At 34.2% G+C, this 16,099-nt stretch overlaps 1 protein-coding gene across 1 annotated transcript; it reads left to right on the top strand.

The window, feature by feature from the left end:
• The first annotated feature begins 7,589 nt into the window (after positions 1–7,589).
• LOC129797980 (ATPase WRNIP1-like) lies at positions 7,590–9,304 on the top strand. The gene is given in 2 exon segments (XM_055840899.1): positions 7,590–9,017; positions 9,019–9,304. Coding segments are annotated over 2 exon segments (1,608 nt in total). The 5' UTR covers positions 7,590–7,620; the 3' UTR covers positions 9,230–9,304.
• The last annotated feature ends 6,795 nt before the right edge of the window (positions 9,305–16,099 follow it).

The raw sequence follows: 16,099 nt of genomic DNA, 5'->3' as shown, positions 1-16,099 counted from the left end.
AATTTAATATTTTACTCACCAAATTTTTTTGTGCCTTCGACAGATATTTTAGATTAGAGATCTTAAAAAATTATTAAATTGAAAATATTCTTTTCAAAAAAGTGCTTGCAAATCGGATTGCGTGAAAATTCGATTTTAAGTTCAATTCAAGGGGCAAAGAACTGCGTTGAACAAATTGTTCTTTGCGACCGAACACCCATTAGATTTGGTTTTTAGATTTTCTTTTGGGGGGATTAAAGAAGTTTGAATTTAAGAAAGAATTAAAATTATGAAAAAAATTATAATAGTTTAAAATGCAAAATATAAATCAAATATTTCTAAATGAAGTCATAATTCTATTTATCTGTAGTACCTTAATAAATATTCAGCATTATTTGAGTGTCTATTCTATTATATAAAAATCTTAATCAGCTTTTATATTAAACAATTCTAAATTCAACAACTTGAAGTTTATCAACTGCAAATTGAACAATATTGAGAAGTTATGATTGGTTCTAGATAATTTATAAATATCCTTTTAATAATATACTAAAAAAACGCATATAATATTCTGAATAGTAATCATAATTATTGAGCTTGAATTAAATGAATTTTAAAACGAGGAAAGTCAAATGCCATTTCCTCAACTTTATTTTCACCCAGTAAAGCTTTGGTAATTAAATGAAAATATTCGTGGAAAATGTAATTTACCATTTGGAAATATTTTCCACATGAAAGCAAGAGAAGGAAGAAGTTTGTGTGATTTTAAACCTCAAACTCTACTAAAGAGGACTTTATACTTTCTCATTTTGGTGCTGGAGTGAAAATATAAAGAATTTCCAAATGAGTATCATAACCGAGTATTGTTACTCGTTAATAAGGTGAAACCAATGAGCTTTTGAAGGCAAATTAAAACTTTTACTCACAACAACTCGCACCCTAATGAGTGGGAAGCTGGGAATTTAATCAACTTGCAACTAAGTTTGTGGTTGACAACATCACGAATCAGGAAAAATGAAATGAACCACTAAGGACCTGAAAAAGGAAAATTCGACTGAAAGTCATATATAACTCCGATGTCGTAGAATCTTTTTTTTGTTAAATAAATTCTTAACGAAAAGCCCTCATTTCTATAACCACATTGAAATGTTGGTTTGCAAAAGAAAATAACGAGGAAAGTTTTTCAGCTCAAGAAAAGTTGTAATTCTCCTCTCGCGACAATCTTTACACATTGCACTTGTACGTGGGAGCTTTCTAAATGACTCCCAGGAAAAACTTATAGGACTCCGGAGGATGGGTTACAAGTTACAATCTCACTTCAATTTTATTGCATTTTCACATTAATTGTGCTCTTGCAATCTTGCCCCATTCTCCAGCAACTGGAGTGCGAATTCACCTTTCTGGCAAACCTTTTTTATGGGAATGCGCATTGTTATCATCTTGTAACATTAGAAATATTTTCTGTATGAAGGAATTTGACTAAGCTCGAGAGTATCCTTCAAAGAAGGTTTTTAGCGCAAAAACGCACGTGTTCAGATGTAATTTGAGATTCCGTGTCTAAAACCACGTTAATCTTCCACGGTCGCATAAATGTGAGGCATGTAATCACTCTAAAAGGCATCACACATCCCATAGAGAAAGACATGGATGGTCGGGGGGTTGGGGTTCTAGTGCTTGAGAGTTTGGAGTTGTCAAGCTGAAGATTTGAGTCTTTCACGCCCTCACATATTCACTTCATTTTCCAACCCTTTCTCTGACGAGCTATTCTGCCTCGTACTGCACATCTGAGAATAGTTCTGGGGAATTCCTCACGAGTGGGTGGGTGGGAGGTAAAATTGCAGGGGATGTGAAGGGTTGAAATAGTATAATCAGAAACTTCCCGTACATTGTACATGGTGGAAAATGGAGAAGGGTCGCGATTGCATAAAAGGTTTTACCGTGGCTCTTGATAGTATTTTACAAAGAAAATGTTGGAATTAGTTTAAATGTGTCAAGAATTTCAAGACCTTTCAATTGAATCCAAACTTATAACAAATTGGTTGAGAAATTAGCATTTTAAGGAGCTTTAACGTTCGAACTTGAAAAAGCAAGAAGAAAATACATGTGCAGCGCAGCATATTGTAGAAACACAAATTTTATTTTACTGAAAACATATTTCTTAAATCTCAGAAACATTTCTATTAAGAAGCACGTCCAAGAAATATTAAAAAGTTTATAAAAATACTTATTCTAAAGTTTAGTAACACAAAAATGCTTAAATCAGATACGTAATTTTCGTCACGTCAAAAACCGAAAAAGAATCGTATTTTTATGTAGAACGGAAATATCATTAATTTTCATTGCTCGAACAGTGAAAGAAAGATAAATCCATTCGTTTTTCGTCTTGTTAGTAGGCTATAGAGGTCAAACGGTAAAAAATATCGATTGCTGGAAATCGATAATTTCCATTAAAGGAGTAAGCGTGTTTGAAGGCTTCAAAACATCGATTCTTTTTATTTGCTTATTAAATAGGATAATAAGTAAAGAACATTTTCTGAAAATCTCAAGTCAATCGGAGTAAAACTCTCAGAGGTAGAACAGTTTTAGTTATGCATTCCGCCCGCGCGCGCGCATATTGTTGTAAAACTTTAATTGAAAATGATGCTTTTCTCAAAGCACCATTTCGTCAGTTAAATCAGTATTTGACGTAACTTCATTTTTGCGATTTTGAGATATATACATATTTAGAATGTATGAAATAAAAGCTTTTAGGGACATATATAAGAGTTTAATTGATTAATTTAGTCAAATAAAGGCGAATATTATCATTAGAGTAATTAAAATTTATATAATGTATTTTTGAAAATTGTCGTAACTTCCAAGATACATTGAAAGTTACGGCTTTATAAACGATGGAAGTTAGTATAAAAACTTATTGTGTTTCTTCTAACATATATCTCAGTATATCAGCTTTACAATCTTTACAATAATTTTATAAAAATTTTCTCAAGTTAACTTACAGTTTATTAGTGCCACGTTTATTATTTTGGCTCAAAAGTATCGTATTCGGTGCTCATTTTTAAGAAAAATAAAGCTGAACTGAAAATATCGTTTCCTGAAAAGTCGTCAAAAGGAAGTTACGACAAATGCTGATATAACTGACGAATTTTCAAAATCGGTTATCAAGATATTTCGAAAACTCCTGAACCGATTTTTCTGAAACTTTGCAAACTTCTTGATATAGTTAGCTCGTACTTGAGGGTTTTTAAAAATATTAATTTTGAGGGATTTTATAGTGTAAAACATGTTAAAAAGTGGCTGAAAATGACCATTTTTTGAAAAAAGTTGTGCCAGAAATCGAAAAAATTATTTAAGAAAATTCTTTTTCTAAGCATGAGCCACATTCATATCCTAAAAGAAAATACTAGTTTTATGGATAAGATGAAGCTGCTAGAAAAAACGTGACAACGGATTAAAATGAGTATGTAATCATACTATTTCTCAACGGTTCAATTTTGAAAATTTTGCAAAATCTGAATCAAAACCAATTATCTCCTGGTGTTTACTCAATATTAACGTATAATATTTATTTCCTTATAAAAGGTTTCAGACCTAAAGCTTAGCTTAACTGCTCTAATTTTTTATCAATTACGATTTTTTTAGGGAAATTTAACTTAGGATTGGATTTATTACTAGGCTGTCAAAAAGCAATAAAATTTCTCACTAAATTTAGGATTGTCAGACTTTCGAGAACTGGGCTAAATGTCTAGTCCTAGTCTCTAGTCTAAATTTATTTTTCTTAATTTGAGGAAAGTGCACTTTTCGTGAAATTTATTCACGTTTTTGAAAATGTTATTCAAATTTTAAAGAGGATGGTTATCTACCCACTTACCCCCCAAATGTTCACGTTTGAAGAACTCGACCGTACCGACTGTAGGACTGTACCTAATGAATTGAACAGAATCATTTTAAGTTTTTTTTTTACTTGGAAATTCGTTATCAAATTAATGTCCAATTGCAAGAGATCCACTGAAAAGTCCGTAATGACATTGTCGTGTTTTTGTGGAAGTATATTTTTTATAGTTCTCAATGGTTGAACGCGGTGAACGGGTTGGACACCAACAAAGAAAGTTCAACAGGTAAAGAAGTAAACTCACTTACTGACTGAAAGGACGTCTCAGATTGCAGCTTTCATTGATCATGGAAATTTATATTCACACTTTGGTAACAGCACTGCGATTCATCACTGAACACTTTCCATTCCAGTTCTTGACCAAAAAGTTCATCCTGGCCTTAAGAACTATTTACAAAACTTTATTTGCACTCTGAAAAACAATTAAAAAAAATATCAATTGAGGAGACTCGATTTCAAACCAATTTTTGAAGTTCTTGGATTTCTCCTTAGAAAGTTTTATCACATTCTCTCCGTTAATTACTGATTTGTGGTTTGTAAAATATAAATTTAATTAGAACTTTGTGTTAAATTGTGTGAAATTCCTGTAGTGTAGAAGCTCTTCTCTTAAGTACTTTAAGAGTGCATCACTTTAATTTTTGTAAGTGATGGAAGACAAGAGCGCTATAAGCAGATTATAACGCTTTTTGGAAATTACAAGGGGTCAACTCTCTTTTTTGCGATTTTGAGATTCTAATGCACTTAGAAAGACAATTTAATAAATTTCCAAATGATATAAGTCATTAAATTTCGTTATTAGAAAAGTTTTTCAAAATTTTAATCTTTTTGATTACTTGCATAATTTTGTTTGAAGTAATGCCCAACGCACAATAACATTTGTTTTGTAAACATGTTTTTGATATTTCTATGAGAGTGAGTGAGACCTAGATCTAGTCATCTTGCTCACTCTCATAGGAAATTTTGAAAACATATTTATAAACAAAAGTTATTGTGCGTTGGGCATAAGGAGCACAAAATATATTTGTCGTTCAAATTTTTGTGAAACAGGGGACTAACTCAAGCAAGTTGATCCCTTTTGTCATTCTAATTTCAGCAAAATTTGCACATCAATTAGAACGACAAGGAGCTAACTAATTAAAAAAAACATTTTGAAAGGTAAAACTATAAAAGTTTCGATGTTTATATTAGTGCTCATATATAAAAATAGAAAAGAAATAAATTGTTTTTGTTCAGCCATTAAATTAAGATACTATGTACACAAAGTTGAATCTTTCATGCTGTCTCCTGAAAAATGACCGAAAATTAGTTGGCCCCTTGTAATTTCCAAGGAGCGATAAGAGTTTTCGTTCTAAAGCCTTGCTTAGAGAACTCTGCAAGACTGTAATAAAAAAAATGTTTCTGTTCTTGGAAGTGAGATATCTTTAGATGACTCAAGCTTCGGACAGCTCAATTTTTTGATATGTTCCTAATAAATTTTAGAGTACTTAGGATATTAAACGACTTAAGGACTCTCTCGGGGAGTTCGAGCAGTCAAATCTATAAAACAGAAAGTTAGTGATTCAATAATAATTGTTTTGCACTTTCAAGTCTTCTGGGGTACATTGACTTTTGGTAAAATTATTCGAGACTGTTTATTTCAGCCCTTATATTTTTTGATTTTCTTCTTTCGCTTAGGGTAAGTGTGCCAAATTTTGGCATAGTTGCATGCAAGCGGCAAAGTCTCAAGTTTGAAATGTTAATACAGTAGACTCTCTCTCAATCGGGAACATGGGGCAAAATATCATCCGATTTAGCGATAGAATTGAGCATCAAAGCCTTTGTAAATTCCACAAATAGCGCTCAATTATAAAGAATCACGATAAAATAGGAAGAACTATAGCGAATTTGCTTCATAATTAAACGTGAAAATTGTCAACAAAATTTGTCGCCCGATTGAAAAAGAGCCGATTGAGTGAGAGTCTACTGTACTTTTAATACAAATTGATTTTTTTGTTACTTTGTAATAATGAGTGTTGCTTGGAAACTTGTAGACAGTTTATAGTCTTTATTTTTCTAAAATCATTCTTGATACATTTTAAAATAAATAAAAATGTAATTCCGGCCACCTTCATTCTCATAGTTCCTTGCTCTTCCGGAATGTTCTTCCAATGGCTTTTTCAGATCATCTTCCTCGTCGAAGCGATATTTTTTGTTATTTTTTGCATTGTATTCTAAAGTATGCAAAACTAAAAATTCATGGAAATTTGAGGAACAAAAAATGTGGCCGGAATTGCAAGCTGAGCTGGTCGGAATTTGGTACACTTACCCTATTACACGGAAAAGGATAACTATTTTTGTATTTAATTTTTTGGAAACTCATAGCTCAGTCCAATTTTGAAAAAAAAATCAATGAAATTTCATCTTTTTTATGATCTTTATTCAATGAATGAAACTATTTATTTCTCTAAATCTAATTAGGGGAAACTGGGGTACCACCAAACACTTTTGAAAGATGCGATTTTGACTGAATTTCCTAAGAAAACTGTGAATTTTAGAAAAATGTTGCTTACCCCATGTTATAGTCTTACGTATAGGCTGCATATTAATGTATACAAGGATGATGTGAAGCATTCCAATTTTCCGTAAAAAGGAAAATTGGGTCACCATGCATTTTTCGCTTTTTTCCAACCACCCGGGGTACCAATAAACACTTTCTGGGGCACCAAAAAACACCTCATTTTCTCACCCATTGAAGTTATTTTGGGCATTCACCACAACTCTTAATTATAAAGAAGGTATTGAAAATGTAAATAATTCTCAAAAAAGCACTGCAAAATTTAGAATAAGTGACCAAAATAGCTAAAAACTAAAGCACTGCACATCGAACATATTTTTCAATAGATTTTTCATCATTTTGATAACATTCGACTTCCGACTGGAAAGCAGCGCCACTAAAATCGTGGCAAACACTATACCTAAAGTTCAAATTTTGCGCGCCCTTCTGATTATTTGTAATAAAATCGAGAAATCATTCGTCAATCCTCGATTAAAATCATTTAAGAATCATTAAGAATCATTTAATGCAAAATTGGGTTCTTGAAACTATATTTCTCCTGAGTCTTGAATGAAAATCCCATGAATGGATATAAATTTCTGAAATCGAACAAAGAGGGAGATGAAGAGTAAGAAAGATAAGAGGAAAAATTTTGCCATTCAAGCTACGCTCGCGACATCTGCAATTGTAAGAAATTTACCTGTTTGTTGGTGCCCCAAACTCTGTTTTGTGACGGATTTTATATTCTTTTAAAAAAATGTGAACATTAGTTTCCTTAGTAGGTGCATAAATATTATCCCAAAACATGTAGGAAAGTACTGGTGTAGTGAAATTTGATGTAACTTATTTCAGTTTTATTTTCCAGGTAGATATATAAATGACTAAAATTATCAAAATCTCACAATTTTGCGAAAAAAGTTTCTTATTTCTAAACTACTTGAACTATGTGGATCATTTTTTCTCTGGACAAGCATTCCTATAGTATCTATGATTTCATGTAAGTCTCATTCTCTGAAATCTTATACCTACTTAAAAAATCGCAGTGTTTGGTGGTACCCCTGTTTGGTGGTGCCCCAGTTTCCCCTACATATTAAATTCATTCAGTTTCGGGTTGGGCGGTTGGTTGGGCTCGTTCTTTTAAATTTAACAGTCGACTCCTGCTATATGCGCCAAAAATGGCGCGAAGAATGTTTTTTTAGTACACAACATAACCAAAATGGCAACACAAAGTGAATCATCGACTTGTCCTGTTTGTTTCAAGGAGTTTCCTCAGGAAACTATTGAACGACATGCCAACAAGTGTCTGTTCCTGTCCTCCAAGGAATCTGAAGAAGATACCCAGAAAAAGTCCAGCAATTTCAAGCGTCCCTTCAGTATTTTTGAGACATCTCCGTCGACCTCAAAAAAGGCCAGAATTTCAACTCCCGGAAGCAGCAAGAAGCCGTCGAATGTGTCTGAATCAGATGTGATAGATTTGTCTGATGATGAGGAAAATGTTCAGAATGTTCGAGAAGCACCAAAGCCAGCAACTCCTAAGCCAAAAGATCCTAACCAGCCATCCAAACCCTTGGCGGAAGTTGTTCGTCCGGATGTACTAGATGATTACATTGGCCAGGAGCATGTTATGAGTAAGAATGCTGTGCTGAGGACAGTTTTGGAGAAGAATGACATTCCAAGTATGATTCTATGGGGCCCTCCGGGATGCGGGAAAACAACTCTGGCGCACATTGTTGCTAGCCAGTGCAAGAAATCAGAGAATATTCGATTTGTGAAGCTCTCGGCAACCATGTCAGGAGTGAGTGACGTGAAGAAAGTGGTGGAGACAGCAAGGACAGATCTTAAGTACAAGAAGAGGACAATTTTGTTCATGGATGAGATACATAGATTCAACAAACTGCAGCAGGACATTTTCCTGCCTCATGTGGAGAGTGGAGTGATCACTCTGATTGGCGCCACTACGGAGAATCCTTCGTTCAGCCTCAATTCTGCCCTCCTGAGCCGCTGTCGTGTGATCATTCTGGAGAAGTTGTCCACGGAAGCTCTGGTGAAAATTCTGGAGCGTGGATTGAGAGAATTCGATGGTGCTTGCTTGGAGGAGATTGACAATGCCGAAAAGATGGATTTTGCAGTGAAGATTGTGATAGATAGAAAGTCTCTGGTTTGGTTGGCTGAGATGTGCGACGGAGATGCCAGAATCGCACTAAACAGCCTTCAGCTGGCGATTCAGACACTCACAGCTACAGAAAATGAGGATCAGGATGTGAAAATTGTAACGCTGGACGCAATCCGGGAGGGTATTAAGAAGTCCCATTTGCTGTATGATCGCAAAGGAGATCAGCACTACGACATCATCTCGGCTCTGCACAAGTCAATCCGGGCGTCTGATGACAACGCTGCCCTGTACTACTGCGTCCGGATGATGGCCGGTGGAGAGGATCCACGGTACATCTGCCGTCGAATGGTGCGAGCTGCTAGCGAGGATGTTGGCTTGGCGGATCCCAATGCTGTCTCCGTGGCTCTGTCAGCTCTCCAGGCCGTTCAGCTCGTGGGAATGCCCGAGGCAGACTGCATAGTAGCTCAGTGCGCGGTTTATCTGGCCAGGGCCCCTAAGTCAGGAGGTCTACAAAGCAATGTTGAAATGTCGGTCCGAGGACATTACAAACTGGAAGGGTGCGCTTCCGGCTGTTCCTCTGCATCTCCGGAACGCTCCCACCAAGCTAATGCGCGAAATGGGATGCGGGAAGGGCTACAATATGCGACAGAAAGGCGAGTCCGGACTCCAGTATATGCCGGAGGGAATGGAGGATCGGGATTATTTCTCTTAATTCCCCAAAGCATTGTAAAAAAAAAAGTCCTCAGGAAACTGATAAAAAATAAAATGAAGTCTTTTTTTTCTAAAATAATTTTATTCCTTTTTGTTCATAAGTATATAAAAAATAGCTTCAACAATATCCTCTTTCCCATATGCTGCCATGCTCCTCCAGGGCCTATCCAGTCTCCGTGGCTGCGAAGATAAAGAAAATCACAGTAAGTTCTGGATATAAATCAGAAAATTATTATTTTTTGTTTTCAAATGGCTCAGATTTGAACAAATAATAAGGGAATCACTGATTTTCATAGTTCCGAACGCTCATCATTGATATCTAAATAAAATAAATATTTAGTATTCTAAAACTCACCATAATGAAGCATAGTGCGGAATAGGATTTGATAATTCCAGTGAATTCCACTCCAGGATGCAGTATTCACAATCTTCAGCATTCGTCCGGAAACCTTCAAGTGACGACGCCGGGAAGGAAAGCCTGAAAGTAAAACACGTGGTGAGTGAGGTTATGTTTGAAGAAATCAGAAAAAAAAACAATTTACAGTAAAATTCAGTTGGTAGTGCATGTAAATAAGATAATCATATGATTGTCTAATCATATTCTTCTAAAATATTTTCATCATTTGATACATTTTGCATAAAATACTAAGAAAATTATTTTACTCACCTCATACAACAGCGTCGTCAGGAAGGGAAATTCTATTATTTCCGTGTTAAGTTTATTTTTCCGTAAACGGATACTTTCCATGTTAGCTGAGATTCTTTACAATCTAAATTTATTATTCACAACTTGGATAATTTGACTAAATAATAGAAGAACGATAGAAAAATTTTGGTTCTTGAAGATGCCTCCACGAAAGCCAGCAACAAAATGAATGAGAATGAGAAATGGTTTTTTCCCATGTGGAGGGGGGAAAGTGCGAACTGCGCATGACTACGGAGTACAGATGGCGCTGCACGAGTACTAAAATTTTGATTGTGAACCTAACTGAATTGTATTCCTAAAGATGGCTTCCAAATGATATCATAAATTCCTAATCGTAAAGAGATTTACAGCGCGATGCAACTTTACAGATCTCGTCTATTAGTCTATTAACTTAAGAGATTTGCGATGCAACTTTATGAACGAGATGTCAAATCTCGTAATTTTATTAGCAGGCTCTGTTCAGAACGAGATTTTATATAAACGAGATTTGCGATACAACCCTGAGTGGTGAATTTTATAAAATATGAATTCCAACCTCAAAACGTCTTATAACTATTGGACACTTTCCGAGGTGCCGCAAAGTACGAGATTGTCTGTTTATGGGTGTTTTTCGAGAGAAAAATTTAAGGAATGGTTTTTTTTAATAATCATTTTATTTATTTGAAGTTGAAAAATCTTTAATTCATTAAAATACTTTTTTTCTTGGAAAATACAATATATATTTTCTTCTTAGAAAATAGTGTCTTATGAATTTTCCTTAGCGCAATCTCTAGCTTCTTTCTCCAGTTTGATAATTCTGTCATTACTGGTTGTAGGAATTTTTTTGCCTCTACTAATCGCATGCTCCTGTCCAGAGGAATTGGAAGACACTGCTGAAGATGAAAGAAATTGCAATTTTCGGCGGTAGAAAATTTTAAAATCCTTTTCTTAATACAATTTACACACTGCCAGTGAAATATTTGTCCAATCTTCGACAGATTACACTTCAGAACGAGTTATTTTTGCAGGGGCATCCTCTTTATCTGTGTCACACAAAATTTTTATCCAATCTTCCCCGTTACCTCTTGGATCCTATTGGACCATGCTTCGTTCAGCAGATACGTTTTTTGGTAAAGTTTCTGATGAAATGGATGTAAGCTTTGCCTGGAAGTTGCACATTCTTTGGCACATTCCTTTGGCCATCGTGTCATCAGAATCAACATTTTCACTAAAAATATAAAATTTTCCACTTTTTTTCTTATTTTTTTTCTTCCCGCCTTCTGCTTTTCAAAAAGGAAAATAACGCGGAAACTAAATGACACCCAAAGCTTGCATGGTAGTCTCGTTCAAATAAACTCACCTTATAGAACTTAATCTTGCATACCAAATTCTTATAATTCAAAATTTGACATCTTATCTTATAAGATACGAAAATAAAGTTGCATCGCTCTGTTAATGCCTCGATACACTTACGACTTAAGCCGAGTGACGGCTTAGTGGAAAATGATGGAAAAGTAGTTTAACCATTATTGCGAATATAATTGCGTTAAGCCGTCTTACGGCTAATCCTCAGGTCTGTCGAGGCGGTCGAGGCCCTAACACTTGGAAGGGCCCTAGTGGCAGCCGCTGCCAATTTAGTTTTTAATTTTATTTTTTATAGTGAAGAATATATCATTTCGCCTGGAGGCCTGATTGAATGCGTGCAGAATTTATCTGGCAATTTTTTCGTTATAAAATTTTTAATAACAATTAAATATTAATGTAAATATATTGCAAAAACAAAAAAGTGCACTCCGAAGAACCAAGTGGTAGTTGCTGCCGCATTTTATATGGGAATTTGACGTTTTGCAGGGGTGAAATGATAAGTTTTCGACACTATCGAATCGATAGTATCGATAAATCTATATCTGTTAGATTAAGTGAATGTCGACCTTTTACTACTTTTTACGCAATGTTGGGCTATTCATTGCAACATTCTTCAAAGATTGAGACTATTAATAAACATCTATATTAGTTGCAGGCAGTGCAGTTATCATTTAAAATTTTCAGAATCGACAGTCGATAGTATCGAAAATAAGTTATCATGTTACCCCAGATGTAATTTTCTTGATTGTTAATACGTAAAATCCTTAAAAGAACAGTTTGTTTGAAAGTGTTTTTGAAAATTATTGAGAAGAAAAATAATGTAAATTCCAGTGAATTACTTTGACTGTGAAATGTTCGATGAAAAAATGTTGCTCCGTGATTCTGATAAAGATGAAAATATCGAATGGTTAGAAATCTTTAGATACAGATAAAGTAACCAAGGAGATGAAATTTCTGATTCAGAAACCAGAAAAGAATTGACTAAAGCTCCGAATGTTAAAATATAAGTAAAAATATCAGAATATTTAGTAAAATTCGATAAATAGCAGCGGCTGCCACTTGGTTCCTCCGTGACACTTTTAGTTAGGGTTCTACGAAGTGTTAAAAGTCTAATACATGATATCATGCGGTAAAGATGGTAAATAAGTGAAACGAATTTTGAGAAAAAAATAAGGCAGGGAACGTGTTTAACCTGCGATGAGAAATGGATCTAATACAACAATTTAACGGAAAAGGTCCTGAAAAAAACAACCAAGTATGTTGTAAAAGCTGATTTTAATTCTTTGTGAAAGTGTTGCTGTAAATGAAGAATGGTCAAAATCGGTTCCGAAATAGCCACTTTAGGACCTATGCCAATGGATCGAGATTGTAACAACTAACAACTTTTGTTCTGGAACCGGTCTGTGTTAAACAATGGACGAAAAGCTCTAGCTAGAGCATAAAAACTATTTTCTTAGAAGAGGAATGGTCAAAAAAAGTGGGCTCTGGTTCATCATTATCCAGGAATGAGAGTAGGCGCATTTTGTAGATACTAATAAAAGATTAGGGGAGACCGGGGTACTTTTAGCCAGCAAATGAAGCTTTTTTTGCGCATGATTTGTGAAAAAAATGATTAAGTTTGTCTAATGTTAGCATTAGGATATTGGCTGTATGAAACAGTGTATAGTTCAAAGCTCTAAAATCCTTACCTTTTTCTAGAGAGGAAAATGAAAAAAGTATGACTCATTGGCTACACGTGCCCCGGCCTGGGTAGATATAGCCATTTTTGGGGAATTAATTGCCATCACTTTCACAGACAAAATTTTAAATTGGAGATACCAAATATTGTTTCACTTGATTGATACACTGAAGTCCATTGATGCTAAATATATCACTTAAACCTAAAGAAAGAGGCTTTAGTCGACTCTTTTATGACATTCTTATAATTGCGGCAAAATTGATGCAAACATCCTGAAAAAATCTATTTCACAAATTGCTCATCCAAATGGGAATATTGCTTGGAATATCAATAGTACTTTTTCATCTAACTATATTATACATGCATTAGTGAAAAGTCATTGATAGTTTTAGCCCGTCGCGGAAGAGTGGCTACATCTGCCCCGAGAGCTGTTTCAATTTTTATCATTTTATATAAAAAAAAAGAGATAATTATTTTCCAAATGATAAATATTTTTTAATTAGCTTTATTAAACCAGAAACAATATAAAATTGTGAGATCTTCACTAAGAATTTAGAAAACCAAATTCTAGTCCAAAAACTGTAACATCAAAATTACAATTTTATATCCATTGTATAAAAATGCTTCTAAATTGTAGGATATCAGGATCATACTTATAAATATTTCTGGGAATATGGGGATGTGTTCCTAGTTTCATTTAAAAATACTTTGTCAATGTACATTTTATGTGAAATGAGTAAAATTCATTCATTCATTCATTCATTTTCAACCGCTTATCCCTATTGGGGTCGCGGGCCCATGACATCCAAATTAGCAGCCCACGCTTGTCGATCCTCCGCCACTTCAGGAAGATGTTCGGGTTCGATCCCGAGGCGTTCCAAGGCAAGATTCTGAATTTGATTCAGCCACCTTGTCCTAGGTCTGCCTCGAGGCCGAGGTCTCCTCACAATGGCTTGCATAGCTTTTCTGGGGAATCTTTCATGAGTAAAATCCACTGACTAATTCTACCCCTGGCTAAAGGTATCCCGGTCTCCCCTACTCTGACCCGGACGGTAACCGCTAGGGCTAGGAATTCTTGTAAATAAGCCTTTTATTCTTCCGAAAAATCGCTGTTCTGACAAGAAATTACTCAAGCAAAACGGCTTAAGCGATTTTGATAAAATTCGGTATAACTCCTTTCTTTCCTATTTCCAAGATATTCCAAGAGCTATTTCCAAGAATACTCACAAAGAATTTTTTGATTGAACTTGACTCAATGAAAAAAAATGAATAACTAATCAATAATTTTTTTCTGACCTTTTAGATGCATTTTTAGATTGCTTTCTTTTATAATTAGTTTTTCGACTCTTTAGGATCTATTGGGTACGTGAAAGAAAGAGACATATCTTCATTGTCTATTCAGTACAATTTTTTATGTCTTGAATTATTGGTGAATTTATTCGTATTAGTGGTGAAGTTTTTGATGTTGCTATCAAGTTATTGGAGATATGCTTCTAGTCTTCAGAATTGGTTCGAATATGCAATTCAGTGCATTTGTAAATTTGTAAGAAGGAATTCGTTTTAGATTGGAATTATCCGTAGGGCGAATGGGTGAGGGGGCGGTATACATGGTTAAATTGTCTTCCTTTTTCATCTCTTTTTCAGGAACGTAAATCGAAAATCTCAAAGTGAAATATGTTAAGCGTTTTGGTAATAACGCCGTCAAAATTACGTCATGTTTAAGTAATATACTCAATCATAAAATGGCGTAGGTCTTCTGCATAACAGAGAAGTGACTTATTAAACATTTTTTTAAGTACTCACATATTTTCCGGAGTCATTAAAATTGAGCAAATTTCTTGCAAAATGTATTTCAAGTAATTTCAAGAAATTTAAAGTAATTCTAGAAATCTTTATTCTTAATTGCATTTAAAGATAGCACTATTAGTGACAAATAATATCGTGATCTGACGTATTAATTACTTAAATTCTGCTACTCAAACTTCAACAGGTCAGTAGATAAGTATATGATGTCCTTATAAGGTTTTCATGTCACTTATTAAGCCCTGTATTACACAGGTTTTCATCGGTTAAATCGACATCTTGAATTATTCAAGGTTAAAGGGCCTAATTTTAAGGAGGTTTGATCAATTGACTAATTAAAATGCTCATGATTTTTTTAAGTATCTTTTTCTTAAACAATTTTCCGCTTCAATATGATTTTGTGATGACTTATGGCCTCTACACACTAGGAGCAATTTCTTTAAAAAATGCCCTTTAAAGAAAATTTCCCCTATCGTTGTAAGCAGAAATGTCCGAGTTTTTTAAAAAAGGCAATTTTTGACGAAAATTACTTCTAGTATGTAGACACCATTATAGACAAATTTAAATCGACATTAATCTTAGCTCGAAAAGTTCACGAATTTTTATAAAAAAACTTTGAAAACATGTTTACAAACAAAAGCTATTGTGCGTTGGGCATAATAAGGCAGAGTTCCTTATCGAGAGTCTGACGAGTTCACAAAGCCTCGGACGCTTTTTCACCCCTTATTGAAGGTTTTTGGATCAAACAATCAAGCACAAAGCTTGATATGTAACACAGAAAAAAATATTTCGTAAAACTGTTCGTGAATTCGTGAAACTTCGTAAAAGTTTGGGAAGTTTTACAGGGGACTTACGAAATGCTCGTACATAATCCACTAAAAAGTTTGTAAACGTTGTACTTTTTTCATAAACTTTGTTCGTAACAAGAAAGAGCATTTTTTGTTCTTTTATAAACATTTGTTCATACATTTTTATTTTTCTGACAAAAAATTACAAAGAAATGACAAATTTTTATGAATATTTTCCTGTGTGTTATACTCTGAAAAAAGATATCTCGTGAATAATCCCGTAAAAAATTTGTAAAATAAGTCGATTTATATGGAAAAGTAACAAGATGTTGACTACCCCTGTCGCCATAGGGATTCTCGTAAAATCTTTTCATTTTCAACAAGATATCTTGTTAAAACCAAATCCACCAAAATTAATTAACAAAATTCTTGTAAAAGTTTTCTAAAATCTAGTTTTCATAGGAATTTCTCAATAGATGGCGTTGCAAAATATTGTGTTGTATTGTATTTATTTTTCATTACCATTAATAACTTACAATAACTCATGTTAAC

Source organism: Phlebotomus papatasi, chromosome 1, assembly GCF_024763615.1.
Source record: "Phlebotomus papatasi isolate M1 chromosome 1, Ppap_2.1, whole genome shotgun sequence".
NCBI lineage: Eukaryota > Metazoa > Arthropoda > Insecta > Diptera > Psychodidae > Phlebotomus > Phlebotomus papatasi.
This window is presented reverse-complemented; position numbering and strand designations above follow the sequence as displayed.